This window comes from Podarcis filfolensis (genome assembly GCF_964270895.1).
Source record: "Podarcis filfolensis genome assembly, chromosome: 14".
Lineage (NCBI taxonomy): Eukaryota > Metazoa > Chordata > Lepidosauria > Squamata > Lacertidae > Podarcis > Podarcis filfolensis.
The window spans coordinates 42,463,002-42,481,563 of record NC_139616.1 but is presented as its reverse complement, the minus strand read 5'-3'; the positions used below and the strand labels follow the sequence as shown (position 1 = coordinate 42,481,563).

Sequence of the window (18,562 nt, the reverse complement as noted above, 5' to 3'; positions counted from 1 at the left end):
GATGCATTTTAAATAAAAGGACACATTCTACTCTTGTAAAAATACACTGATTCCCAGACCATCTTGCGGGCCGGATTTAGAAGGTGATTGGGCTGGATCTGGCCTCCAGGCCTTAGTTTGCCTATCCATGAGCTATAGCTTAGGGCCCCACTCTCTTGGGGGCCCCCAGAAAATTAAAGGAAAAAAACATGGATGCACATTTCCAAAATATAAGATTAAAAAAACAAATAAAATAAAACCTACCTACAGCAACAGTGTTTTGTGTTGTGTAGGCTCCTATGATGCAAGTAATGGGCCCCGCCTGCTAGCCTGTTCCCTAAAATATCACTGGTTTGCTCATTTATGTATATAGGGTGCCATACATTCTGCATGGACTGCTTGCATGGCATCATGTGCAAATGGCTTTAGATATCTATTAGGTCCATAAATTACCATAGGGCAAATATTCAACACAAAAAACAGTGACGATTTGTTTTTGACAAAGCTGGACATATAACGGGCCCCATTACTTTCAGGACAGTAGCTTAGGGCCTCATCAAACCTAAATCTGGCCCTGGTTGCCATGTAGAAAAACTGGCAGCTGATTGGGAACGGGCGGGGGGGGGGCGGTTGGCTTCCCCTTTGCTGAGCCAGAGATGTTAGCACATTCCTAGCTAGTGGCTCTTCCCACTCTACAGCAGCTCCATGTGGCAGAAAGGGCTGGGAAGGGCGACATTGCAAAAAACCCCACCGCATCCCAAATGTTCCAGCTTCTAGATCACTTGTTTCATTTTATTGCTTTGATTTAAGAAAGTTTATATACCAAACTGCGGGAGGCAGTGGAAGACAGGAGTGCCTGGCGTGCTCTGGTCCATGGGGTCACGAAGAGTCGGACACGACTAAACGACTAAACAACAACAATATACCACTTAAAATGACAGAAACTCCCCAAGCAGTTTATAAAGAACAGTGTACAAAAGCAAAAATTGGGAATTCCCCCAAGTGTCAGAAAAGGTTCTTTACGTGTGAAACAACTGCGGCCCGTGTTTTGTTAGCCCCAAAATGGAAAACGAGCGAGGTCCCAACCAAAGAAGAATGGCAACTTAAGTTGACAGAATATGCACAACTTGCAGGCTTCACATATAGAATAAGAGAACGAGAAGAACATACGTTTAGAGAGGGTTGCAAAATGTTTATTGAATATATGGAAAATAGTTGTGTACAGCTGAAAATGCTGGCAGCGTTAAGATAAATTCAACAGTGTGAATATGTTTTGATGGATGCAATAATGGAAAACAGATTGGTATAGTTTTTGTAAAATATGCAGGGATATAAGATATGTAAAGTGAGCCATGGAAAGAGAAGCAGGGAAGTCTTTGATATCTTACGTATGTAAAATGTTTATTTGAAATTGAAAAACAAGCTTACATTTGAAATCTATCAAAATTTAAATAAAACCAGCCATTTTAGAAATAGTAGCACGTAATAAAACAACATAATAGAATGCATGTTAAAATTTCGTGCCTAGGTAGGCATTTAAATGGGCACCGAAAATGATACAATGAAGGCGCCTTATGCATATAAATGGGCAAGAAGTTCCAGTGTGTAGATTCTGCTGCATCAAAGGATTGATTCCTTGCAAGTTCGGAATGACCATTATGTGGCACTTGTAAAAGTGCCAGCTCCACAGATCAAAGTGGTCAAGAAACTATATATTTGGTAAGGAAATCCTTCAAGTAAAGTGGTCCCAGACCTCTGGGACTAGCTTAAAAAGATCCTTTAAGTAAACTGCTTCTTTGCCATGGTGACATCCTATAATTTGATTCATGGACAATATTTGACAAGAACATGCATTGTCAGTTCAAAGAAGTTCTTTTTCACTTTCAATGCAAAAGCCACTTTTATCATTATTTTGTGTGCAAGCATCCTGATTCCATGATAATCAGTTGCATCATAACTTCCTGGGGTGCAGAGTCTTGTTGAGACCTTCTAATTTAACTGCTTTTAACTGAGTTAGATCTTCGTTGTGTTTGTTTTTCAGGCCAGGTCGATTTTACAGGGCTTTCTGGAAGACTCAGGTCAAGGAATGGACACCCTGAAAAGCTTTGACTTGGCTGGACTAGGCCATAACCTTTGTGCTCTGAACTCCACAGAGATCGAATCTATAAATGCAGTTGAGTTCAGGTACAGCACCACAATTCTTCCATTAACAATGCACTTACGAAAGATAAATTAGAAAAAAGTTAATGTTGTGTGGCTTTCATTGTGATCTCTGATTTTATTTTGCATGTTGAGCTAATTTTTTAAAAAAGTTGCTTAGAGACTCTTCATGTAGCAAGCAACTAATAAACTGAATAAATAAATAATAATATTAACAGTAAAAGTCATAATCTTTTCTGAAAAATGTTCCTTACAAAAAAAAATAAAAATCCCCAGGCTTACAATAAAGAGTACTAAAACAGAATACAGTTAAAACCAATGTGTGAAATACTAATAGTATCAGCAACAGTAGTAAAAGCATATTAGCTCGAAAGCTAGCAGCTCTGAGGGCCTTCTGGCAGTTCCCTCACTGCGAGAAGTGAGGTTACAGGGAACCAGGCAGAGGGCCTTCTTGGTAGTGGCACCTGCCCTATGGAACGCACTCCCATCAGATGTCAAGGAAATAAACAACTATCTGACTTTTAGAAGACACCTGAAAGCAGCCCTGTTTAGGGAAGTTTTTAATGTTTGATCGTCTTTTTAATATTCTGTTGGGAGCTGCCCAGAGTGGCTGGCGTATGTATGTATGTATGTATGTATGAATGAATGAAAGAATGAATGAATGAATAAATAAATAAATAAATAAATATCATTAAGAAACCCTGACAGTTAAGCATTAAAAAGTCTTGGGACTACTGGAAATACGTATGTTGTGTACACCCTGAAGTTCAGGAGAGGACCTCTTCACGCAACAGAGAACTGAATTATGGAATTCACTCCAACAACAAGCAGTGATGGCCACCAACTTGGATAACTTTAAAAGAGGATTTGACAAATCCATGGAGGACAAGGCTAATAGCCATGATGTGTATTGTTCTACCTCTGTTGTGGCAGGCAGTCTGCCTTGCATTGCCAGTTTCTGCAAATCACAAGCGAGGGAGAGGACTGTGGCACTCAAGTCTTGCTTATGAGCTTCCCATTGAGGCATCTGACTGACCACTGTGAGAGCAGGGATGCAGGACTAGATGGGCCTTTGGCCTGACCCCACAGGGCTAGGGTTGCCAGACCTCTAGTCTCGCCTGAAGTCTCCAGGTTTGGCTGGTCCCCTCCAAGTGACGGATGGGGAGCTTGAATCTACAGGTGGGCAAGATTCCCTTCGAAGCTTCAGCCCAGCAGGGGCTGGCTGCAAATGATAGCGTAGGTACACTTTGGGGTGTCTGCCTTCCTCTGCTCCCTTCTCTCAATTAACCTCCATCTCATGGGGTTGCCCTATGATGTCACCGAGGAATGCCTTCATGACATCATCACCAGGGACCACCCCAAAGTCCCAGGTTTGGGCCCTGCAATCTCAGGGTCTGCGATGCTCCTGACCTGAGAACCCTAAGCAGGGCTTTTCTTACGTTAAGCTATGAATCATGAACTAGTGCCAGATGCTAGCCCACTCAAAAAGAAAGAAAGAAAGTGCAAATTATTGCCTTTATCAACATATTAAATATTATTTGCTATCTCATCTTTTTCATTTGATATCCAGCTCATGCACAGAGCAGCTTCACACATGGCTTCTTCCGCCGCCCCACGAGTGTCAAAATTTTCAGGTGATAATTGCACATGTATATATGCAAGCCGTGGGAAGCAGCAAAATAGATACTCATCGTGCAAATGAACGTGATATTATTATGATTCCTTACAGCTGTCTAGGAAGAATCTCATGCATGAAGCGCCACGAAGTCTACTTTAATATTCAGGCTTTTCCAACTGTGTAAAATTACAGTCCCCTTTTTACCCTTTCTGCAGTGCTGTTGTTTCAAGAATTGGCTCTCTGCCATGCAGCACAAACGTTCTGAAAGAGTTTAAGAAGAAGGCAGAGTCTGTGTTTGGAATTGCTACAGGGTGGGACAGATCTATCCTGCAGGAGATTGGCAACATTGCAGGTAAGGAGGCTCGCATCCGTATCAAGGAAGCTCTAAGAAATGTGGTCCACCTTGTACCCTATATCTCTGAATCAGAAGATGGAAGGGAAAATAGGGAAAAGATGAATTAAGATTCCTGGAGCATAACAACTGCTCGCCTGTATCTGATCACCATTAACCTTAGATCCAATATTGATGGGATGTTGTGCTGGCCTACAATGTAACCAAGTTAGGAGCAATTAACCCCATTGAAATAAAAGAGTTTTAAAGTGCAATCCTATGCATGTCTGCTTGAAATATGTTCCATTGTGTTCAATGGGACATGTGTCAGGGTGAGTATGGGATGTATCCAACTAAGTTTACTCAGCTGGGATAGCTCAGTTGGAAGAGCATGAGACTCTTAATCTGAAGGTCATGGGTTTGAGCCCAACGTTGGGCAAAATATTCCTGCATTGCAGGGGGTTGGACTAGATGACCCCCGTTGTCCCTTCGAACTCCACAAATTCTATTATTCTGAGTAGACCCACTGAAATGAATGAACCTAACTTAGTCGCATATATTAATTTCAGTGTGTCTGCTCTGAGTTGGACTGCTGTTGGATACAACCCTATGGGTTGTGTCATTCCTTCTGAATAGACCCATTGAAATGAATGGGCAGGACTCACTTGTGTTCATTAACTTCAGTGGGCCTACTCTGAGCCCACTCTGGCTAACATTGGCAACTATGCTATGGCGGATTGTGCGATGTTGGCTTATAATATGTGTGGCACAGCTTATTTATATGTTCCTTATATGGATGTTTTGGGAGATGGGTAAGAACACAAGCAGAAATGGCAACTTTTGCCCTTAAAACAGTAACAAAAGGAAAAAGAAAACTGGATTAATAAGGTGCACTTTTACAAGGGCTGCGTATCGAACTTTTCATTTAACTGCAGAGAAGCGCCTTGTTTTCTTAAAGGCCTGATTTCCCAGAGGTGTCTGAAAACATTTTAGAATCAAATATTGATCAGCTAAAGCATACAGAGGCTCTGAAATGTACGTTTGCCCCAAATTCAGCCTAATCCACCGTGGTGTGAACTAAGTAAGCTGCATTCTGATCTCTTTTTCTCACTCTCTCAATCTTTTCCTCTCTCTCTAGCTGGCTTAAATGGGGAAGAATTAAAAGCTCTTGATAAAGAATTGATGCCCTATTTCCATCCAACAGCAATAAAATATATCCCTGATGAAATCTTCAAAGTAAGTGTTGTGGATGTTTTGATTCTTTCCCCATTTACTTCTGCTTTGTTATAAACGGTGACGTGAATGCGTATCTTCATTCAGAGAACACTTTGAAGGGCTTCTTCTTAAGTCGCTAGAAATAGTAAAGTAGGGTGTAGTGGCAGGGTGGAGAAGCTTTGGCCCTCCAGATGCTGCTGCACTACAACTCCCATCACCCCTGAGTATTGGCCATGCTTGCTGGGGCTGATGGGAGTTGTAGTCCAACAACACGGGGGGGGGGAAGGTTTCATACACCTGGTTAGAGTTTCAGGAGACTAGGGTCTGAATCCCCATTTTGCCACGAAGCTTACTGTGCGACCTCGGGCCAATTATTACCTCTTAGCCCAACCTACCTGACAGTAAAAGGGCAGCGTAAACAAATAGTCAATAATGGGTAACAATGGCCATGTTCCAGCAAAGCTGATATCTCTCTATATAATTGCATTTACTCCGTGGTGAAGCTAAGGACATAAAAGAGTTCCCCTGGGGTTTGCAGCATATAGCTTGTGCATGCTGGATTTTCTAAGTCCAGTGAATGATAGCAATGTGTTATGCACATAACATGAAGTAGAGATTGAGGAGATTTTCATTTACTCTGCATTATAAAAGCGAACCCGATGTAATTTGAAATTCCTGGACTTATACACAGGTCAGAACACGGTTAAGCAGGATCCACAGGCAAGTCGCAAGGCCATCCCAGGTGGGTCACAGCAAAGCTGTTGCCACCATATTGGTCTCTAGCTAAGGCTCATCAGACCACTGATAGTCCATTAATCCCGTCATTTGGGTTCCATATATGTAGCAGAGCTATTTCACTAAACATTGACGTCACCCCCTCTCCACCATGTTGCTTGTTGATTTTTTAACCAAAGAGAAATAGCTTTGTGATGCAACCTCTACTGCAAGGGTTGTTGTTTGAGAAAGTCCAAAAAAAGCTCCTTTCCTCTTGATGAAAGTCAATATCTGGGCTCTCTCATCCTTTTTATTTTTGCAAACTCTAAATGGGGAAAGAGAATTTTTTTGAAAGATGAAGAACGTTCTACAAAATCAAGGAGAACTCAGAGGTGCTATTATAGGTGTCAGTTGCACAAATTGCCATCTTTGTTCTACGTGGAAAGATAATTACTGTGCAATTATAACAGTAGCCGGTTTTCAAAGAAGGCTTAATAATATGGCCTCACTCGACAGATTATTTTGCACCTGAAGAAAAGATCCGACAGCCGAGGCAGTCGATGACATCTCTTCGGTTTTGTGGATCACATTGATTGCATCATTGTTTTTCCAGTGTAACATTTTGCAAGCACAAATGAAGACAGACGGTTGACTCTGAAGCTGCTGATGTGAAACGATGGAGCAGAAACCGCTAGGAGGATAAATTGTCATATATGGGAGATTGCTTGGTGCAGGTGTATTGTCTTCTCCAGCTCCTGCATCTGGTTTGCCATCACACACCAGCAAGATACACAACCTTCTATGTTGTATAGATGAAAATACAGATACTCCTGGATTCTTGTGATCATACACACGATAGATAGATAGATAGATAAGTAAATAGATAGATGATAGATAGATAGATAGGAAGGATATTCAGAAATAATTAAATACATAAGCAGAGGATGTTATCTGTTCAATAAAGTATGTTGATATAACTGCATTACACTGTTATATTTCCCTCACTCAGCAAACAAACATACACAGAACCACTAACAAATTAACTAAATGAAACAAACTAAATCCCTCCAATGTTGGTCATGTCCATTTATTTCAATGGGTCTACTTTGAGTAGGGCTAATACTGGTTGCAACTCTTCCTCAAAGTTGTTCAAGGTACCAGCTTCACCCCCTCTCCATTTTATCTAGTTCAGCACATGAACCGCTACCCCACGCTGGCTCCTATGTGCTGTGCTGTATACTGAATGCATTTACTCTGCAATGCCCTGTGTGCTGCTCACTTTTCAATCACCTGGTGCTGCTGTACAGGAAAACCCTTCATGAGTGCTGATGTGGCATAGTGGTCAGAGTGCTGGACTAGGACCTGGCAGACCAGGGTTCAAATCCCCACTCAGCCATGAAGCACACTGTGTGACCTCAGGCCAGTCACTGCCTCTCAGCCTAACCTCCCTCACAGGGTTGTTGTGGGGGGGTTAAATGAGGAGGGGGAGAACCATGCACACTAGCTCCTTGGAGAACAAGGTTGAGATAGAAACACAATAAATAAACAACATGAAAATGTGGTTTTGCTTTGTCCAGGAGCTGTCCCCAGATCAAATAGCAAACCTTGGTCCTGAAAATGCTGCCGTGGTGACAGAGTTGCAGCGTCAGCATCTCAATGGATTGCAGCTTCAGAGTCTTCAGCTGGCGATGGATGGAGCCAGAACAAGCATCCAGGAGTTTCCTCTCCATGAGAGCACAGTCAGACCGACATACACATCAGTTCAGAACAGTGAGTTAAAAATAATAATAACTCCCAGGCCATATTCATATTGTTGCATGTATCCCAGTCACTGAGCACTGAGAGGGGTTCCAGCACTATGTTTGGTTTCCTTGGAATGAAGGTCAGTGGAGACAGTGTTGTCTTTAGGATATATGGGTTTCTTTACACAACTATGCAACCTGAGCATAGCATGGAGGGGCTCACAGCATTAGCACTCCAGCAGGCTTCACATCCCCTTTAGGTTCCCAGCAAGATCATCAAGCCATAGCTTAAGGTCTAGCACAGAGCAAGACAAACCTCTGTGTCTCCAGCTTCCAGCAGTAGCCAAATCTCACACACAAAAATTCCTGCTTGCTCTATTGTTCTTCATCCTAGAATGACATGTCATCCAGCCAGGCGAGGTGGGAAAAGGCCCACCCGTTCGTCTTTATGGCAACAGGACGACCTCTTTGGACATGTAAATGGCAGTACTTAATTGGACAGCTAAGGCTATGGCTTCCAACTCACTGGATGCAGAATCACAGGCCCAGAAGGGACCCACAGGTGTCACCCAGACTGAAGCCCCACAAAAAGCCCTATAACATTAAGTTACATCCTTGGTCCACTGACATCTACTTTCTTTGACACTAAGAAAAGGAGCAGGCCAAAGGCCCATCTAGTCTAGCATTCTGTTTCCAACCAGTACCAGACCACAGAAGAACAGACAAACTGCAGCAATTTCTGTTTTCTTTTCTGTTTTTGTCTGAATTCGCTGAAATCCATAGCACAGAGTTCTGCTCAAGGTATCTGGAAAAAAACACAAAGCTCCACATAAACACAAAAGGATACTTTCCTTTCTGTAGTATCATGCAGCCTGCTCTATACAGCACCAGAGTGCTATCCTTTCCTTGTTGCATGCATCTCATTATGTAGGACCCATATGGTAGCAACACCCTTTAATTAACACAATGGCAGCTGTAGCTTATCACCAGAAAGCAAAATTCCAGTAAGAACAATTGCTGGATGATGATTCCTTTGGTGGAGACCATGGTTTCTTAGCCCTACGTAACTCAGCATACCAATTTCTTCTTCTGTTTTAAAGCATTGCCCCCTCCCCCAAAAGTGTAAAACATAATGGTATGAAACAGCTTGCAGTTTAATAAGTGATGTTTCGTTTAATTATAAAAGTTACAGGGAACCAGGCAGAGGGCCTTCTCAGTAGTGGCGCCCTCGCTGTGGAATGCCCTCCCATCAGATGTCAAGGATTTAAATAACTTTACAACTTTTAGAAGACATCTGAAGGCAGCCCTGCATAGGGAAGTTTTCAATGTTTGGTGTTTTATTGGAAGCTGCCCAGAGTGACTGGGGCAACCCACTCAGATGGGTGGGGTACAAATAATAAAATTATCATCACCACCATGGCAAAAGCAATCAAGGATGGAGGAGCTCTGCAGCCAGGATGGCTGAGCAGTTTAAAGCACTGCATACAGGTCACAGTCTCCCCTGGAGGAAGAGGTTTGAATCCCACATCTGGCCAGGCTACATTTTGGGGAAGGGCCATAGCTCAGTGGCTGAACACCTACTTTGCATGCAGAAGGTCACAGATTAAATCCCTGGCACTCCTTTGTGAAACCCTGGAGATCCACTGCCAGTCAAAGAAGACAGTACTGGTCTGGATGCAATCATGGTCCTCATTGGAAGGGCCCTGGCTCACTGGTAGAAGATCTGCTGTGCATGCAAAAATCCCTAGCATTTCCAGACACGGTTGGGAGAAGCTCCTGTCTGAAACCCCGGAGAGTCTCTGCCAGCCAGAGTAGATAGCAATGAGCTATATTGACCAATGGTCTGACTCAGTATAAGCCAGCTTCCTATTGCTACAAAAGTTGGGTGCCACCTCCACTCTCTGCTGAGTGGTAGCAAAATTCCAGGTGGTTCCAGGTGCTCACCCAAGGCCTGTGCTTCTTTGGAGAATTGAAGACAGGGTGGAGACTGTTGTAGTTTTATGATTTATTCAGATATTTACACCTAGGTTTGGATGGAGGGAGTCCAGCTGTTACAGAATGGTCATCTCAAGAAGGGCTTGTTCCCCACAACAGTGCAACACTGGAGTCAAAGGCATCTTTCCCATCCTGCCTTTAGCCAGCATGCCCAAGATGAATCTCTGTCTTTGTTCTCTCCCTCCTTCTTCCCAGCACACCTTGCAAAATACATGGTCACCTCTGTCTGTCTGTCTGTCTGTCTCTCTCTCTCTCTCTCTCTCTCTCACACACACACACACACACACATACCCACTCACTTTGGCAACCTCTGTCTGCCCAGACCCAAGATTCCTCTTAGATGGGCCACCAACACCTTTTGTCAATTTAACACCTCTGTCCTGGCTTGGAAAGGAAGCTTAGCCTGTATTTTTCCACTGGCCAGCAATTTGCCCTTTAATACTCAAAAAAATCAAAATCCTACCATTTATTAATTTCTGATGTCTAGGGCCCCCCAACCTTACAACACTATGTTCCTATGTTAACTCGGTATAAAGCAGCTTCCCAGTTATGGGATCCGTAGGACCTCAATGGTTCATCCCAAGATTTCTTTATTTTTCAATGACAGCTTTGAGAACATCATCCCTGTCTGTGACATCATGCGTTGCGACAGGTGACTACTATTCCCCTAGCTTGGTACAAACAGAGTAAATCAAATTTTCTTGTACTCACTGGCTCGTTGATTCTTCAGGGATAATCTCTCAAGAGAGCACAGATGCTGCTACCGGTATTCTCCCTCTGGGTTTTGGTGGAGCAAAAACAGCTGTCAGCTGACAGTGGAACTTCATTATCTCTCCTTCATGGAGGCACTGAAGAAGTTCCCATTTCCCAAATGATCTGGCAATGTTCCTTTTATGTCTGCTGTATCTTCTCAAAGGATCCTAGTCATTTCCTGCTCTTTTAACCACACACTGCAGCTGGTTTGTCCTTTCTACCTATGTAATGTAGATAAGGCACATATTGCTCGTGACATCACAAAGCTCAGTAGTCTAAAACACTACGTTTCTGCCCCCGCCCCCTGAATTCCTATTACATTATACATGTCTCCCAAACCTCTAGTAAGAGGTGTGGATGTAATGCTTTAATGCTTTGCCTATACTCCATACTAATTTTCTTTGTACTTCATACTCTCAGCAGCACTGCAGTTTGTTGGGTTGAAATAACGACAGACAGGTAGCGAGTGTCATCTGGGAGGCATCTCCTGAGCAAGTCTCAAGGAGCCTCTTTTATTGAGTATTACAGCATTGCCACATATGTGCTTATTGCTGATTGGTTAACACAAGTACAAAGCAAAGGTTACATTAATCACCAATGGATTAAAGGGTGGGAAAGGGAACACAGAATTGGACAGGCATGAAAACCTCCTTATTAAACTTTTACTAGTGATTGATATAGCATTCATCCGTAGATGTGGTCAACTATGCATTAAGAACAGGCACGTTACGGTGTTTCATGAACTCAATGTGGACTGAACATTCTGGGGTGGTGAGTGTCTTAGTATTAGAATGATTTGTGCAGAACGATTTATGCAGCATGTACAGAGACAAAACTTAAGAGCAAGACTTTCCCAAACATGTCACAGTCATGTGCAGAATCAAGACTTTCCTTCAGCAGTTCATTTACTTCCTGTATAGTGTAAATTATAGTTTGTTATTCCACCCAAACCAGGAAACTCTGGTTGCATTTGCAAAACAACTTTCAATGTGGCTTGAACGTGGTTTCCATTTCTGATTTAGAAGGTAATCACAAACCATTGTTTATTTTGTTCCGATGTAATAGCAAATTATGGTTTGTGTTGAACAGGAAGCAAGTCAACTGGAGCAAAGTGCTTACTGGTGGGAGGGTCCCCTGGAGCAAAGAGATGACTGCTATAGCTAGCAGCATGCATTACTAATAGGCCAATTTCAGTCGAGAGAATGACCTCTCTGAATCCTTCCCCCATGTTTTCTCAGATAGCTGAATTCACTAAGGAATATGTGCAAGTTAGAGATGCTGTTAATTCACAATACAATATTCTCTTTGCAGGTGCTCCAATTTCCTGCAGTTTAAGTCTTTGGGTGTTTACTGCATTCATCCTGCATCCTGTTTCCTGAATCAAGTTATCACTGTTAAGAGTTTATGGTAAGCATGCTCTTTTCAATTTCTCTCTCTCTCTCTTTCTTTCTTTCTTTCTTTCTTTCTTTCTTTCTTTCTTTAAACAAAACCTTGTCCACCAAGGGCATGTGATACCATGATAGCAGCTTACTAAGAAAGCTACATTTGTGCTTTCAAACATAGTTTGAAAATGTTTGTTTTTAAATCAGGAAATACTTTTGTGGATGGTTTTTGCTGTTGTATTCTTATGTACCGGTATTTGGTAAACTGTTCTTGTAGGGGTGTTCCCTCCTCCCGCCCACACTGAAAAAATAAGATCTGTAAAATAATAAAAATATGCCCTTAATTGCCACTTTGACTGCTTAGAAATGTGCAGTGCAACTCTATGCATGTTTACTCAGAAGTAAGTCCCATTAAGGTCAATGGAACTTGCTCCCAGAGAAGTGTATATGATTTAAATCTAAGGCTCCCTAGGAGCAAGTCCCATTGAACTCAATGGGGATTAGGTTTGAACAGCCATCTAAAGGATGGTAAAAATGCTGTAAAAATGCTATGTCAGGCACTAATTTTTCTGTATATCATTTCTTCCCTCCCAATATCACTCTACCTTGATGCAATTTTCAGACGGCTACAGCTCACCTGGGTGGATACAGAAACGGTCTTTTGGAAAGCCTACTGATGCGGAGAAAATAAAAACATTGCAGCTCTTTAAGAAGTACGGTAGCTGTGAGTCTTAGGAATCCATTCAAGTGATGTTTTCCATCTTCCCATAACCATGGCCATAAGAAGTAGCAATGGCCATTGATTGCCATTGAGGCACTACAAAACCAGATGTAATGTTTGTAGAATAATAGCCATAGCTTTTAGAATGAATCACCAGGAGAACACACTCATGTTGAAATCCTTCAGTTGCTAGGTGTTGGGACGTGAGCCAATGGGAGACAGAACACCCATTTAGTGTCACATGCTGTTGAATGATGATTCAAATGTACAGATATTGGCTGCTGGAAACAAGATGTTCACTATCCAGACCGCTGGCTCCATCACCCAGGCGTGAATGCTCTTAATATACAAAAACTCCATGGTGTATTATGTAGAACAGAAGTGGGGAATCTTTCATGGGCCCGTGTGCAGTGAGCTCCCAGGAGCCAGGAAGGGTTGGTGAAACATAAGAATAAACTGACACAACAATGTTGTGGAATTGAAAATCTCCACAACTTTATTGATTACAGACGTCTGTAGGCTTTGACGTTGGGTATGTGTCCTTAGTCAGCTGCCTGACGGATGGCTGACATTGAACAGGGCTGTGCCTAAGTTAAGGCTCACCTCAAGACGCAGGTCAACCAAGGTGACCCCCTGGGCTGCCATATGGGAAGTTCTATGGCTTATCCGTCGACCCCCAGCCCTGCATGAACTTGCAGACAGATTCTCCCACCCAGACTCCTTTAGCAGGTGACTCTGAGATATCGCACCTGCTCAAGGAGGTGAGGTAGTATCTCACCCACCGGAAACAGACTAAGGATTCAACCCAATGCCTTTTCTGCGAAAGATTGGGACAAACAACAAAAGCAAAAAACAACAACCCCTCACTGGCCCAATATGTCTGGAGGCAAACCCTTCCTGGCCATGAATACGGCGACCAATTATCTCCACAGTAAGGTTCTTCATACGCACTGCCCACATTCCTTTAGGGCACTGCCAATTTACAGGGTGGGTAGGTGGGTAGTTCAGCTTCCCCGACTGTGCCGCTGGCACCTGGCACAGCTGGCTTAAATACTCAGTGGCAGACCAAAATGAGGCATTTGTTTTCCTGGTCCACCGCTGAAGCCCTGCCCCAAACCCTGGCCGGTTTGAAGTGGGTTATCCCATTGCCCCTTGCGGCCGGCTGAGGCCAAAGCAAATGGCCAGCCGCAAGGGACATAGGTGTGTCCCCCAACCTCCAAGGGGCTGTGAGGGACCACAATCGCTGCATCCCTGGAAGGTAAGTGGTCCTTTCAGCTTGGGGGCCGCTCTCACTTCAGGGTAACCTTCTGAGGGCCATATGCCAGTGGTGGGCAGTACAGGGGCAAAAGTAGGCAGAACCCAGCATCCATTTCTCTTGAGGGTCCTTCTGTTGGAGACCAGAGCTGTGCACACCACAGGCCTGTTCATCCACTCCCTAAAATAGCATATGGCTACCAGGTGCACTAGAGGTAAGGATGGATGGATCTGTCAATTTCACTTGTCTTGATTTCTCATTGTTCCAATCTTAAATTCCATTCTCCACATTTCCACAGCTGTTTGTGATTTTGTTTTAAAGCCCGATGAAAAAATGGCCAGCGTTGTAGTGCGACTTTCTCCTAAGAAAACACATTTTTATATGCAATTTTCCCCAAAGTGAAAATATTTACAAAGTGATTTCCCCTAATATCATGCATTTTGGTATGTCATTTTTCACTATTATATTAATTTTATGCACACTTTTCGCTAGTGTGTGTATTTGTATGCATTATTTGGCTGGGGAACTGCATTGCAAAATTTGGAGAACTGTGAATTTCAAAGGATGGCTAGGTTTCAGTGGTACGGGAAGTGCAAATTTGGTGGGTTTGCCTTTAAATGTGAACTTAATTGAAATTCTGCCCCCATCCCTACCTGTAGGATGCTATCCCATTACCAGTGTGGAAGTAAGATTCAGCTTCTGTAAGTGGAATTTGGGCTGGTGGGGGCAGCATCTTATTCTGTGCCTGAGGCAACAAAATAGCTGGGGCCGATCCTGTTCCCCACAGATGCTCCTGGGAATCCCACAAACAGGATCTAAGGACAACAGACAATCTTGCTGCTGTTGCCCAGTGACTGGCATTCAGAAACATAATGCCTCTGACCCTGGAACCCCATGGCCATCATAATGACTAGTAGCCACGGGCAGCCTTATCCTCCACAAATTTGTCGATCCTCTTTTAAAGCCAATCTAATTGGTGGGTATTGCTACAGCGGGTAGTGGAGAACTCCATAGTGTAAAGAAATGCTTCCTCTTGCTGGTTCTGCATCTCCCACCATTCAAGTTCACTAGATGACTCCAAGTTCTGACCATCTGATTGGCAAGCCCAAGAAGCTCAGTGGTTTAGACCACAGCGCCACCCGATCAGAACGTCGGAGGTTCAAATCCCCGCGATGGGGTGAACTCCCGTTGCTCTGCCCCAGCTCCTGCCAACCTAGCAGTTTGAAAGCACACCAGCACAAGTAGATAAATAGGTACCGCTGTGGCGGGAAGATAAACGGCGTTTCCGTGAACTCTAGTTTCCGTCATAGTGTCCCATTGTGCCAGAAGTGGTTTAGTCAGCTGGCCACATGACCCCATAGTTGCCTTTGACTGGGCTTAACCATCCAGGGGTCCTTTACCTTTACCTTTTACAGCCTATAGTCCAGCACCATAGTCCAGAAAAGACAACCATGCGGTTTTTCTGTGTTTTAATTGTTCCCCCCTTCTTTATTATGAGTCAGGGCACACTTTTTTTAAAGGTGACCTGTAGTTAGATATAATCTTTTAATCTCTGTGTCAATTACTTTAATTGCAAAAAAATGGAGATTATGCTTAAATATGATCAGCATTTGATAACATATATCCTATCTATATGATATTTCGAAAGGAAGCAAACAGGTGGCACAATACTTTCTCCAAGAAGCCAAAATGCCTCATTGAAATATGGATTACAGTATGTTCATTATGCTAAGTGATCAATTAACACGTTGCAAGATTTTATTTTATTTTTTTAAATCTTTGTTCACCCTCTCTTTTTTGGATGAGCAGTTGAAACCTAATGTTAGAAATGCTGTGAAAATTCGATTTGTTTTGTTATGGCAAAAGTTCTTGTGGAACCAAAATGAATTACCATGCTTACAAAGTAAATGTTTCAACTGCAATTTGGTTGTCAGGGATGAAACCTTGTGTGGTCTACAAAGTGTTTTTAATTATTTGTATGCTATTCTAAAATTAAAAAATCCTCCGGAATTACCTTTTCCCATAATTTTGTATTGAATTGTATTCTGCAAATATAAGTTGGTGGGGGGTGATTACTTATAACAACCTTACAAGCTTATTTGGATTAGTTTATCATAGAATGTAGAGCTGGAAGGGACCCCGAGGGTCATCTAGTCTAACCCCCTGCAGTGCAGGATTTCTTTGCCCAATTTGGGGCTCAAACTCATGACCGTGAGATTAAGAGTCTCATGCTGTACTGACTGAGCTGAAAAAAAGAATTAAAAGAATTAAAATTGCTGGAAAACCTTCCAGCTTTTGTGGTATGGTAGATAATACATTTGTTGCTTCTGTTCCAGAAGATTAAATGGTACAGGATGTTGTTGTTGTTTTAATTCATTTGCAGATACAAGCCCCTTTATTTACTTTGAAACATGTTTCCTTTGATCCTGGATGCTGTTCTTTTGAACTCAAGATTGAGGATTCATAAAGAGTTGATTAAACCGAGGATGATTCTGCCTTTGCTCATTTCAAATTTTGAGAGAGCACTGCAGGCACCATAGCTGTCAACTTTCAGATTTGAAAGTAAGGGATCAGCAGCCTCGAAAATAAGGGATCAGCAGCCTCACCTGTCCCGGGGACAGTCTACGGGATATCTAACAATCCGGGATAGCAGTGGGAAACGGCGCTGGAGTAAGGGAATTTCCCACAAAAAAGGGAAGGTTGACAGCTATGGCAGGCACCAGTCTCAGAATAGCTGCTATGGGAGAAGGGCATAACACAAAATGGCTGTCGTAGGGAGTGTGGCATAACACAAGAGAGACATCCATCCCAAACAACCTTATGCCTGCCAAGGGAAATCAGCTATGTTCTGCTGGTCCTTATTGTGGAGGTCACACAATATTGATCTCTCTCTCACACACATACATTACTGTTTAATAGGCTGGCCCAAGACATTTTGATACCTGAGGCGAACTACAAAATGACACCCCGCTCACTGCCAGGGAAGGAGTGGGGGAGTGGAGATTGATACCAGGAGCAAAGGGGGAATAAAGATCTGCATCAGGATCTGCTGCCCCTGTGGATCCTGTTGTCTGAGGCAGTTGTCTCACCTTGCCTCATGGGTGAGCCGGCCTTGCTGTCTAATAGTAGCGGGGCACAATCCTCAAACCTGGGGGGGAATACACAAGGGCACAACATCATACCCACTCTCATTTCACAGAAATTGCACATTTTGCCTTATAATTTAATTTCTAGAGGGGATAAGACACCTCCGGTGAAAGCCCTGCAGGCACCATGGTGCTTGTGAGCGCTGGGTTGGCAACAGGGCTGTCTTTAGCAAATGCGCTGCCGCGGTGCAAAGATCCGCCCAGCGCCCCCAAATTTAGTTTAGCAGCCCCCAAATTAACTTTTATTGAGCTTTTTTGGGGAGAGGGAAGCCAATGTTGTTGACCTTTTTTTAGGGGGGGGCGAACTCAAAGTTCTTGAGCTTTTTTGGGGGGGGGAATCGCTCACCTGTAATGGCAATGCAGCCTGCTTTTGTTTCCTGACGCGTCGGTAATATTTCACGCTACGGAGTAACAGAGCGACAGAGGAGGGGGGCAGGGACTTTCACTCCATCGCTTTTCACTGCCGCCGATCGAGAGGAACCGGTATACAGTAGGTATACATTTGGCGCCCCCCAGAATTTGGCGCCCGGGTGCCCCTATCCCTTGCACCCCTGGGTAAAGACAGCCCTGGTTGGCAATCCCTGCTTTATGCCCTTTGTATTTGCTCCTTCCACTAAACTAGAACGCCTAGTTTAGAACTATGGATTGCTTGGTGTTTGTTTGTTTTTTAAAAAAAAAACATTATATAGATTTATGTTTCACATCTGTTGTGGAGACACTGTTGGAATCGCAAAATAAAAATTGGACAGGTGCTGCTTTTTTTCGCCCGTTGCTAATCTCCTTGCATTCCTGTCATTTACCATCCACCACCACTCAAGGCTTGTTGCTAGGAGATGCAGCGCATGTTGCAGGGAGACAGAATGAGGAGGGAGTGGAGAATGGTTAATAATCAGGGATGGTGACATGCTTCCTCCAGGTTCAGAGATTGTGTTGTTGTTGGCATCCATCTGTCTGTATACCTCTCTGTGAATACCATTCATTGGGGAACATCCAGAGGAAAAGGCTAATGTTCTCTTGTCCTGGTTTTTCCAAAAGAACATGAGACTATAAACTGCCCCCCCCCACGTGATAACCAATTTCAGGTTGCCATATTTTGAAGAGCAAAGAAGAGGACGCTATGACGACTCTCATTTTAAATACCCCTACTATATGAAGGCAATAGAAGTTGTGATATATTGCTGGGGGGGGGGGGCGGGAAGAAGAGAAGAGGAAAGCAAGTCTTTAACCACCAGTTATGTCTATGTCTCATCCAGAAAGTATAGCCAGTGAGTTCTTGGCAAATTTTTTAAAAATCCACCTGGAAATACATTTTGCACCTGAAAAAGAGGATGTGTCCTGGAAAAAGAGGACACATGGCAAACCTACTTTGAGGCTTCATTGCTCCTTGAACCCTGCTCTCTTGGGTGTTTTGGTAAAAGGCTTTTCCCTCCTTGCACTGAGACTCCAGCTGCTGAGAGCCCTCCCTGGAGCATGGACACTTAACAAATGAGTTTGTCCCATTACTACTGATAGACTGCACAGTAAATTCCCAGGAAATTCTGGAGACCATAG

The 18,562-nt window shown here is 43.3% G+C and overlaps 1 protein-coding gene and 2 long non-coding RNA genes across 3 annotated transcripts in view; 1 reads left to right on the top strand and 2 right to left on the bottom strand.

Moving 5' to 3' along the window:
* OTOA (otoancorin) overlaps nt 1-15,633 on the top strand; it is a 43,366-nt gene extending 27,733 nt beyond the window's left edge. Inside the window, exons 24-29 of the mRNA XM_083585973.1 lie at nt 2,021-2,163; nt 3,973-4,109; nt 5,227-5,324; nt 7,595-7,787; nt 11,819-11,914; nt 12,512-15,633. Of these exons, the coding sequence (XP_083442099.1) occupies nt 2,021-2,163; nt 3,973-4,109; nt 5,227-5,324; nt 7,595-7,787; nt 11,819-11,886 (639 nt within the window). The 3' untranslated portion in view covers nt 11,887-11,914; nt 12,512-15,633. The remainder of the gene's footprint in view (nt 1-2,020; nt 2,164-3,972; nt 4,110-5,226; nt 5,325-7,594; nt 7,788-11,818; nt 11,915-12,511) is intronic.
* Nucleotides 1-18,562, bottom strand: part of LOC310749313 — a 174,098-nt gene that overhangs the window by 102,079 nt on the left and 53,457 nt on the right. The gene's annotated exons all lie outside the window — the stretch shown is intronic.
* LOC310749299 lies at nt 8,488-10,709 on the bottom strand. Its single transcript, XR_014541543.1, has 2 exons — nt 10,466-10,709; nt 8,488-8,564 (listed from the first exon to the last, which is right to left on the bottom strand). It is a non-coding gene; the product is annotated as an uncharacterized lncRNA (long non-coding RNA).